Source organism: Polistes fuscatus, unplaced genomic scaffold, assembly GCF_010416935.1.
Source record: "Polistes fuscatus isolate 324 unplaced genomic scaffold, CU_Pfus_HIC Scaffold15, whole genome shotgun sequence".
Lineage (NCBI taxonomy): Eukaryota > Metazoa > Arthropoda > Insecta > Hymenoptera > Vespidae > Polistes > Polistes fuscatus.
In genome coordinates this window covers 4,509,307-4,519,781 of record NW_025113053.1, presented here as the reverse complement: position 1 = coordinate 4,519,781, position 10,475 = coordinate 4,509,307, and the positions used below count along the sequence as shown (strand labels likewise).

General features: G+C 28.0%; 4 protein-coding genes across 5 annotated transcripts; 1 reads left to right on the top strand and 3 right to left on the bottom strand.

Moving 5' to 3' along the window:
* Positions 1 to 73: 73 nt before the first annotated feature.
* LOC122514571 (partner of Y14 and mago) lies at positions 74 to 1,540 on the bottom strand. Its single transcript, XM_043631487.1, has 3 exons — positions 1,299 to 1,540; positions 854 to 950; positions 74 to 622 (listed from the first exon to the last, which is right to left on the bottom strand). The coding sequence occupies exons 1-3, from the start codon at positions 1,327 to 1,329 to the stop codon at positions 154 to 156; spliced, it is 597 nt and encodes a 198-aa protein (XP_043487422.1). The 5' UTR covers positions 1,330 to 1,540; the 3' UTR covers positions 74 to 153.
* A 436-nt stretch (positions 1,541 to 1,976) lies between these two features.
* On the bottom strand, positions 1,977 to 5,203 carry LOC122514553 (phenylalanine--tRNA ligase alpha subunit). Its single transcript, XM_043631460.1, has 8 exons — positions 4,974 to 5,203; positions 4,500 to 4,840; positions 4,205 to 4,426; positions 3,995 to 4,110; positions 3,721 to 3,905; positions 3,273 to 3,634; positions 3,066 to 3,167; positions 1,977 to 2,856 (listed from the first exon to the last, which is right to left on the bottom strand). The coding sequence occupies exons 1-8, from the start codon at positions 5,112 to 5,114 to the stop codon at positions 2,205 to 2,207; spliced, it is 2,121 nt and encodes a 706-aa protein (XP_043487395.1). The 5' UTR covers positions 5,115 to 5,203; the 3' UTR covers positions 1,977 to 2,204.
* A 65-nt stretch (positions 5,204 to 5,268) lies between these two features.
* Positions 5,269 to 6,903, top strand: LOC122514560. The gene is made up of 2 exons (XM_043631468.1): positions 5,269 to 6,441; positions 6,541 to 6,903. The coding sequence occupies exons 1-2, from the start codon at positions 5,374 to 5,376 to the stop codon at positions 6,823 to 6,825; spliced, it is 1,353 nt and encodes a 450-aa protein (XP_043487403.1). The 5' UTR covers positions 5,269 to 5,373; the 3' UTR covers positions 6,826 to 6,903.
* Positions 6,904 to 7,165: 262 nt separating this feature from the next.
* LOC122514554 (coiled-coil domain-containing protein 22 homolog) lies at positions 7,166 to 10,224 on the bottom strand. 2 transcript variants are annotated; one of them, XM_043631461.1, is made up of 8 exons: positions 10,127 to 10,224; positions 9,616 to 9,787; positions 9,186 to 9,486; positions 8,876 to 9,108; positions 8,353 to 8,805; positions 7,835 to 8,275; positions 7,568 to 7,752; positions 7,166 to 7,473 (listed from the first exon to the last, which is right to left on the bottom strand). In XM_043631461.1, exons 1-7 carry the CDS (start codon positions 10,177 to 10,179, stop codon positions 7,633 to 7,635), a joined length of 1,773 nt encoding a protein of 590 aa, XP_043487396.1. In that variant the 5' UTR covers positions 10,180 to 10,224; the 3' UTR covers positions 7,166 to 7,473; positions 7,568 to 7,632. The 2 variants fall into 2 exon arrangements, with proteins under 2 accessions (XP_043487396.1, XP_043487397.1); XM_043631462.1 differs by lacking the exon at positions 10,127 to 10,224 and having other exon boundaries at positions 9,186 to 9,534; positions 9,616 to 9,706.
* Positions 10,225 to 10,475: the final 251 nt, after the last annotated feature.

Sequence of the window (10,475 nt, the reverse complement as noted above, 5' to 3'; positions counted from 1 at the left end):
TAATTATTATAAAAGAGAAATGTGATTAATGCAAGCTACAAATATTAAAAAAAAATACTAATAATTAATTATATTTAATATAATTTCTCCCTTTTAATTAGAAAATAATGAACATCACATTTGATTCGTACCAATATCTCAAATAATTGCATCTTATGACTTTCCTTCTAAAGTTTTAATTTCATTCATAATCTCATTCTTTCTTCGCATTTTTTCTAAAATCTCTTTTTCCGGATTTTTTAATAAACCACTTCTTATTTTTTCTTCTAATGATTCAATTTCCCTTATCTTCTTACGAAGACCTTTTATTCTTTTTTCCGTGTCGACAATTATTTGATCTGTCTTATTTACCTCGTTACTCAACGCCGACACTTTATCTTCAACTTTAGCTTGTGAGATAGTAGTTTTTGACAATTCTTCTATTATTATTTCAGTATTTTTATTTTTACTTTTCCTCTTTTTCTTTTTATTTTCTGGCTTTGGTTGTACACTTGCTACACTCTTAGCTGCTTTCGCTGCTAAAGCTTCTTGTTTAGCTTTGTGTTGAGCTATGAACTCTGGACTTGCTCCAACAGGATAAATCGGTTTGTTCTTTGTAAATTGCTTGCCCTTACTTTCGTACCTGTAACAAAATAAAAATTATTAGTATCAGGACATTAGAGTAAGTAATATGGATTGTTTTTTAACCGATTGAGTTCCAGTAGTCTTTAGAAAAATTATGTCGACAAATGCCAAGCAATACATGATCACATATTAATTATAAATTGCATTTCAATAACATGGCACCTTTTGACAAGACATTTTAAACATTTTAGTACTCAAACGATTAAATCCGTTTAAATATTTAACATACAAGGGTACTTCTTCTTGCGGTATGTATCCATCTTTTACACGCCGTGGTTTGCGCCACGTACCATCTGGACGTTGACTAGCAGGTATAAATGTTCCACCTATAAGACAAATAAAAGATATAATGTTTAGAATAATTATAAATGTGATTAAATGAATGAGAAGTTAAAGTTATTATTTTAAACTTTTCTTTTAATTGTAATTGGAAGTATTCAAATTAATTGAAATAAAAATTAAGAAAAAATTCATACATTTGGATAAAAAACATTATAAAAAACTTATTAAAGAATAATCAAAATGTTTGAGGTTAAAAGCAACAAGTTTTGTGAAAAAAAAAAGAAAAATTATATAAAAAAGAATAGCAAAAAATTTGGAAGGTTACGAATAAGAGAAGCTTTACAAAATATAATTAGAAAATATAATAATAATTTGTAAAAAAATAGAATTACCTTGTTCATCTTTTATATAATTAGACGCCATATTCCACGCGACTCTGATAGTATGTTGAGACTATTTTTATTATAATTCTAAAAACTTCCTATATACTACCCTCGTGTCATGATATAACTGTACTTATTGTAACAACCGTATTTGTAGTATACAAGCGAGGCTTTTCTGAGAATTTGTATATCAATGTTATTTTCATCAAATTCTCTCTTTATAGGTCCGAAATATTTTATGATATATAATATAATATATATAGTGGTAGTAAAATATTAAATTAAAATATCCTATAGTAATATATATATATATATATATAATTTATGACAATATAACCTAATTATCATTAATTGATAATCTTGATTATTTAAAAAAAAAACGTATATATATATTTATATTTATATATGTGTGTGTTTTGTATTTACAGTAATGAACTATATATTTGAAATATGGAGGTTATTTTCCCCCCTTTATCTCGAATGTTACTAATCGATTATAGCATTTGTTAATAACTAATATCGACTATCTCGATCTCCCATCTTCGTCTAGAAGAATAATTCGTCCTATTGATTTATGAAGATCTTTAACAAAATATTTAGTTTTATTTTAATTGATTTTAATCAAGAAAAATTCAAATTATTTATATAGATGTGTATTAGAAAAAATTAGGTATTGTAATTTATTAATTATTTAACATATAATTGAACATTGAAATAATTTATACAACTTAACCTACATTTTGATGCATGTGACAGGTAAAATATTACATAGGTACATAATTAACTTGATATATATATTTAGATTGATAAAGGAAAAGGTATTAGAGAATGATTAGAATAGATAATATACAAGTAAATATTTTAAATAAGATAGTTTATTATAAAATTGATATTTATTTCATTTAATATACAACATTATTTTCTTTTTAATTTATGTTTTTTTATGGAATCTAAAACAATATCTACAATGGAAAGATTTTCACCCAACGTATATGGTGAATGTTTGAAAATTTTATTTAATTGTTCTTTTGATACTTCGTGCAAAATACTATGGATTTTCTCTAAATGAAGGTCTACTTGATTAGCGTACAGAGGACCATTACTCTCATATATTAATAAATTAGGTTTTAGAGATTCAATTAAACGATTGAAATAACGCGCTATATTAACTTCACCCCTTAACTCAAACATATCAGACGATTGCATAATTGGATCAATGCCGATGTTTTTCCAAATTAATATTATATCTATAAGACTGTCCTTATCCGCATTTTGATAATTTAAACAGAAATTTTGCAAGCATACAGGTAATTCCATTACAGAGGAATGCATGTAAGTCGATATGTTTACTTTCAAGTAAGGTTTAGCGAGATCTAAAATCTTTTCTATTGAGTATATAGGATAAAGCGGATCACAAAAAATAATAAGTTTCTGTTTTTCGATCCTTGCAGCATTTTGTATTATTTGCGATACATTGCATTGACTTTGATCGGTCTTTATCTTTGGATTTTCCACATCCAATAGTTTTTGCGACTTTATCTTTGATGATTTCATTTGAGCGCTATCTCTGTCAACATAATTTGTTTCAACTGTATAGGAAGTAACTTTAAATTTTGTTCTATATAATAAATATTTCTTTTTCTTTTTTTTTTATCAATTTAGTGTAAATTTATGAAACGAAATTAAAAAGTATTACAATATATATATTAAGATATATCTATATATAATCAATTCATTAAATTAACCATGAGAAAAATATTTAAAAATGATATTTACTTATATAATCGACACAATGGGTTATTGTACACCATTTCCAAATCAATTTTTTGTCCAACAAGGTCTCTTATATTATTTAAACCATATTTAATCATCGTGGGCCTAATAAATTATTGATACCAGTTAAATAAGTCATTTCTTGATTTGTATTTTATATATATTTATAGTATTGTGCTCGTTAAATATTATATTATATGTTGTACATACCTTTCTAATGACAGACCCCATGCAATAACATTAACACCTTCTGGTAAACCCATAGGCAATAACATTTCTGGTCTAAACATTCCACTATTACCAATTTCAATCCATTTTTTTAAACCGTTATGATAACAGAATATTTCCATACTTGGTTCCGTATATGGATTGTATGCTGGCTTAAATTTAAGTTCAGTGATGCCAAGTTTCTTAAAAAATTCATACAACATACCAATCAAATGACCAAGAGTAAGATTATAATTGGCTATTACACCTTCAATTTGATGGAACTCAGCAAGATGAGTTGCATCCAAAGTTTCATTTCGGAAAACACGATCAATACTAAAGTATTTTACAGGTTTAAACTCTCCCTAAAATAAAAAGAAAGAAAAAAGTATATCGCTATTATATCTTTGTAACAAAGTTACGATTACAACTATTAACATCAGAAACACACCTCTTGCATAAGATTATACAGCATCCGTGCACTGACGGCAGTTGTATGGGTACGAAGTAAATTCTTTTGAGCTTCCTTTAATTTCCAATCATAACAGTAACCTTCAGATCCATAACCACCTTCGCTATGAACCTTTTTAACTTTTTCCAAATACTCGGGAGGAAAACAATCGCTGTGACTTGGTTCTAAGTTTAGAAATAATTATTCTTTTAAAGCAAATTATTATATGTTTTAATGTAACATAAAAATGAAAATTGTCTAAATAGATAAGTACTTGAAATAAAGAACGTATCATGAGCATCTCGTGCAGGATGCTGCTGTGGTTGAAACAAAGCATCAAAGTTCCAAAATGAGCTCTCCACGTAATTATTCGTAGGCATCTCTGTAAATCTACAAAAATGTAATGTCAAGTTATTATTATTTTCTAGTTCTTGTTATCCTTGTAACATGCACTTCATAAAGAAATATTTATTATTATAATTACCCCATTTCCAAAAATATCTTTTTAAATTCACTCTTGACTTTAAGCAAAGGATGCAAATGTCCGACTTCTAGGGACGATCCACGGGCTTCAAAATTATATGGTTTAAATTTCTTATCTTTCCAAGCACCGTTGGCTATTAATTCGGCAGTCAAATCTGTTTCTAACTTTTCAGTTTGTATAGAAAATTTTGGTCCTTTCTTAAGTAGTATGCTTTTTACAATACTTTTATAAAAAAAGAAAGATTTTATAGAAACAGCAGGATGTAATAGTTTTCAAATATTATTGAAAGACTTACATTTCTTGTAGGAATTTTCTCTTTTTGTATTCTTTCTTAATATTTTCCGGTATACTATCAAGATTTTTTAAATGCACTTGTACATTATCGGTAATAGATGGTAAGGCCTTCCTAACAATCGTCGCATTATTAGATTTATCAAGTTTAATCCAACCGGCAGCAAGTGCTTTGGAAAAACCAATTTTTGCAAAAGGAACAGATGAATCGATATCGGATTTAGATATTCCATCATCAGGTACTGCATTATAGACTGCAGCTTCATGACTACCATTTTTTAATACATGTTGACCCTCCGTTGTTATTTCCCACTTTTGCTTGCTGATTATCGTTGTCTCAATTACCTGTCAAGAAAAAAGAAAATGTGTAATAGCTTGCTTAATTTTATTTTTAACATATAATGGTAAAAAAAGACAAATTAAAAACGTTTTTTATTTAATGTAAAATAAACATATTTAAAGAATAGATAAATTTTACATCTCCAAGAGATTCCAAGCTCTTAATTGCTCCAACTATCTTTTGATGATCTTCATTAAAAATGTCTGCTAAATCTAAGGAATTAACTTCATTATTTTCAGATAGATATTTTAATATATTATCAGCAAGTTCTTTTGACATTTTAATAATATTAATTCTTTAAATAATTTATCACGTCACACAATTTCTAAGTACTTTTATGAATTATAACATCATCCATGTGAGGTTTAATTGATTTTATAAAAAACAGAGGGAGCTAGCTATGTTCAGATAGAAAAACATACATATATGTACATATACGTTAGGTTATACATCATGCAAAAACGTGTGTAAGAGTGTCAGGTTCTAACCTTCCAAATAATATATATTTGTAATTGATAATTATGAGAAAGTAATAACAATGAATAAAATGTTGAAATCAATGAAATTTGGAAAGAATGCTTTCCTGAGAATTAGAAATTCAAGAACACCGAGAAGATTATTTCTTACAGAAGCATATCAGTGTCAAGAAGCATGGAATCGTAGACTCGAATCACCTATATTGCAACAATTAAAACCGGCAGATTTTTATTTGGAATTGGAATCTAAATATAATAATGTTGGTAAAGTTAGTGCACTTGACATTGACATATTTGCTAATATTGCTAATGAAAAATCTGAAGGGAACGAACTTATGGATTTGCTTTACAAATTAAGAATGTCCGCTGAGGCTTGTAATATTTTAGACTCTACGCATCATGCTGTTATACGTTTCTTTCTCAAACATAATAATATCGATGATCTATTTGAAATATTAAATGATCGATTAAATTATGGTATTTTTCCTGATCATTATTGTTACAATATGCTCATGAACAAATTCATAAAAGATAAGAATTTTGCATCAGCAGCTAAGGTAGCGGGATTGTTGATGCTTCAAGAAGATTCTGCTCATCCGTTATGCAATGTATTGTCTATATATTCTTGTCATAAGTATTTAGAAAATCCTAGCGATTGGAAAATACCTGAAGTTAAGGAAGATGATACTACGGAAGAAATTAAAGTACGCGTACCATATTTAAGGAATCCATATTTCGATGATCATTTTGATCTCGTTGATCCATTGAAAATCGTTGGTAAAACTTTAGTATTTCAAGGTAAACAAATGGATAATTCTTTAGGAAGAACTTGTCAATTAAGAGGAATGATTCTATATCAAAAATATGCCAAAGCGAAAGAACTTATAAACAAGTGGTTAATCGAAATCAAGGAAGATATTGTTCACGAAGAAGTATTTGATTTGATTAAGAAAGACAATGCAAATATTCCTGAAGATCAAATAACAGAAGAATTTAAAGATTTACAAATTGTCATAGATACATTAAAAAATTATAATTTACATAAAGAAAATTTAATTGAAAGGATAGAAAATGAAGTTAAGTCTGCAGTTGATCAATATGCAGAAACAGATATATCTGAACAAAAAGAGGTAATGTATATAAATGTATCACTTTGCTATCATAGAATTGTCATATAATTAGATCAATAAATATAATTCTCTCGTTAATATTTTATATTTTAATTGTAGATCTTCCTAGAATGGGAGAGAATTAGAGAAGAAATATTGAAGCAACAACAGATATTACTAGATAAACAATTACGATTAGAAAACATACAAAAGATTAAAGAGGAGTTAGAAAAGAAAGAGAGATTATTAACATTCTTTGAAAATGAGGAAAAGATAGAATTGGAAATCGAGAAAAAACAAGAAATAATAAAGGAGGAAGATGAGAGATTAGCGAGGAAGCCTAAAGTGATACAGAAATTAAATAGATTGGTAGAAGAAGAAGCTTATACACCGCCAACTATTTAACATTTGCAATATCGTTGACTTTTCATTAAAATAAAATAAATATTATGTAACATAATATAATGCAGTATATGCAGTAGAGAAAGAGAGAGAGAGAGAGAGAGAGAGAGAAATCATAAAAATGAAATGTTGAACTATATAAACGTAGATTATATACTTTTTAATAATATTTAATCAACAAATCATTTTTTGTAACATTTTATAGTACAAAGAAATTGCATAAAAAAATTATTATGATGATCATAAGTAACATTTCATTTTGTATGTATTATCATTTGTACATGCTCGCTTAAAAACAACTTTCTCTTTAAGTAGTTATTATAAAGAATTATTCGAATGACCATTTTCAAGGAATATGAAAGCTTATATTATTGAAATTTATTATACTAAAAAAAGATTAGGCTCCGTAACAACGATATTTTTAGAGCACTTGTGCATTGTATATTTGAGTCTGGAAGCTGTATAGTTTAAATTTATCAAGTGCTCCAGGCTGAGGCACATTTTTTGCAGCATTTTTACAGCATCCTTTACAATTAATACATCCATTAAATAACACTAAGTTATTAAAATTGTATACAAGGCTTTTATATAACTATAAAAGTATTTGTCCATTTAGTCTTGTATTTAATGAATAATATTCATTCGAATACTCTGTAAAAGATATTTTTGTGTTAATTTCTTAAGCAAAATTTATATATAAAATACAAGGTATCTTCATAATTGGTATCAGATCGTAAACTCTTACTTTGTTAGTATTTTTATGTGATTATGAGTGTGCTATAATATATTATTATCGCATCTATAACTTAATCATGAATTTCGGTTTTGGAGTTGTGCAGTTAACGCAGCCGTTTCTTGTTTCATTTGCTTTAAGTCAGCAGTTATTCTTTCTAGGTTTGCACCAACATTCTTAGCAGATTCCGTGTCGATCTGTTGATCAAAAAAAATTCATTAGATATGGTAGAACATAGATACGAGTAGATTTTGATCACATAGGAAATATATATGTTACCTGTTCTTCCAAATCTCTTATTTCACGTATTGTAGCACCTGTTTCTTCGACCAAACTAACTAGTTCACTACAATCAGAATGTAATGTTGCCAATAATTTGTATGCTTTTCTCGAGGCTTCGTTCGTCCTTGCATCTCTAAATATTAATTCGTCCACTACCGTGAACGATCTTTCTAAGCGGCCGGTAAGCGTATTAATTTCTTTCTGAATTTCACGAGTATCCCCCAATACTTTATTAATCTCGTCTCTTTGTTTTCTGACATTGTTTATTATTTCTAAAATTCGTTGGGTGTATGCAGATCTGTTAATCTCTTTAGGAAGTTTCTGTACTTCTACCACTAATTGCGAATACAATTGGTCTTTATTTCTGCATTCTTCTTCGAGTTCTTTCTCCTTTTCTTTGAGTAGTTTTATTTCATCCTGTTTCTTTTGACTTACACTCTAAATATTAAATAAAAATTTCAAGTGGATTTATTTTCATAATTAAATGGTTATAAATCAGATGATTTAATACTTACCGCCTTTGTGGAATGTTTCTCTCTTTCTTCTCGATATTTTTGAATTAACGGCATTCTATGCTTTTCCCATTGATTAGCTAAATGTAGTAATTTTTCTGTAATCCCTTCGATAATAGTTTCTAACTTTTGTATATTTTTTTCTCCATCTTGATATAAATCGTAAGCTCTCGCTTTAACTTTTCTTTGTTCCTTGTCAATTTTTAACGCCTTTTCCTCATTCTGATAAGTTATTGATGCTTGAGTTACTTTTACCGTTAATTTTTTAATCTCCTCTTGTAAACTATCTATATTGTGTTTAAAGTTTTCACATTCCTCTTTTATTTTTTCAACTTGCAAGTCTTGTATCTCTTCTTTTTTAGAAACAAATTCTTGCTGTGGCACATCAGCTGTCATAATCGTATCAGCTACTTTAGCATCAGAGTTTGGAACATTTGCCTCGTTCAGTTGAGAATTCTAAAATACAAAGATATTAATTAGAAAACATTAATAGAAGTTTCATTTTTAAGTTTCTTTATAGTTTTACCTTGGATACTGATGATTCTTTCAGAGAAACTCTGTTAAATGATTGATTGTGATTAGATGCGTGTATAATCTTTTCTTGTTGAGCGTTCAACCAATCGATATGTTCTTTAATATTCACCGATTGTGAATGAATTGCTCTTGCATTGTGTGAAAGAATAGAAGGTAAAAAAGATTGTTGAGTTAGCATTTGATTAGGCACTGGTTGCATATAATGTAAATAGTAATCTTGATACTCTGTAAAAAATAAAAAGGTTGAATATGTAAAGAGGAATGCGATTAATGGTTTAATCAAAATTAAATTCTAAATTTACCTTCTTCAGTATCAGATGTTGATACTTCTATATTTACAGATTTATAAGGTACATTTGCCCTTCCTCTGTTTCTGAATCCCTTTTTATGACAAAAATGTGGTAACCACGGTATGGAAAAACTTTGCGATATAACAGATGCTATGGATTTTTCTAGCAAAGCAATTTCGCTGGTCGGTTCACTTAAAGTCTTATCGCTTTCCTTAGGTAATTTTTCAATCAAAAACATTAAAACCCTCCTTAAATCATTTTCCGAACTATAGAGAAATGTCTGATAACCGATGTCACCTCTGTATCCAAGGTCCTAAATTTATGAATCCAGTATAAGTATAGATGACAAATATTTTATTCGCTGAAGAAACGGATATATATATATCAATTAAACAATCTTAAGTATATATAAAATAATTATACCATTTTTTCGATCTCTTACCGTGCATGCTTGTGCCAGTGTTGCACCTAAACGAAAACGTGCTGCCATATTCGGAGGCAATGTAGTATGCAATCCAAGACCTGGCCTTATTGCATCTAAACATTTTACTGTTGCTTCTACTACAGTCTCTGTATCGAAGCCACTTAAGTTTGTTACTTCTTCTTTTATACCACTAGAAACAATTCTCATTTATATAATACAAATGAAATATATTACAAGTTGACTGTACTATTCATAGCAAAACATTTTGCAAAATGATAAAATCATTTAACATATGTATTAAACTTATCTCAAACAAAATAATGCTAACTAGTGTATAGTACATTCTTTTTTTCTTTTTTTTATTCTTGCTAAAATTAGTTTTAACATATAGTAATAGTAGATAAAATTGTAACGTCAAGAAACAATACATTTAAATTATTTATTATTGTCAATAAAATCAACGCCCACTTTCTGCCATAGAATAGTGACAGAAAGGAAGTAAAATATATGATCGTTATATTTAACTCACCAGCCTATTTGACGTAACGAGTGAATAATTATATTATCTACCTCCTCCATCATACGTACAAAAATGAAAATCTAAAACTTCTACCACTTAATGTTTTATTATACAGAACTCAATCTGATAATGATAAAAACCTAACCTTTCATGAAACATATATATATATATATATATATATATATATGTGTGTGTGTGTGTGTGTGTATAGCTACTATATATATATATATATATATATTAGTAGGAAACAGCAGGTGGCGTGAGACGTTTGTAAAATGAATATAGTAAATATGTATTTATTCATATTTATCATATTTCAAGCATAAGAACGTTCATACTAAAACTTTAATTAAAATTT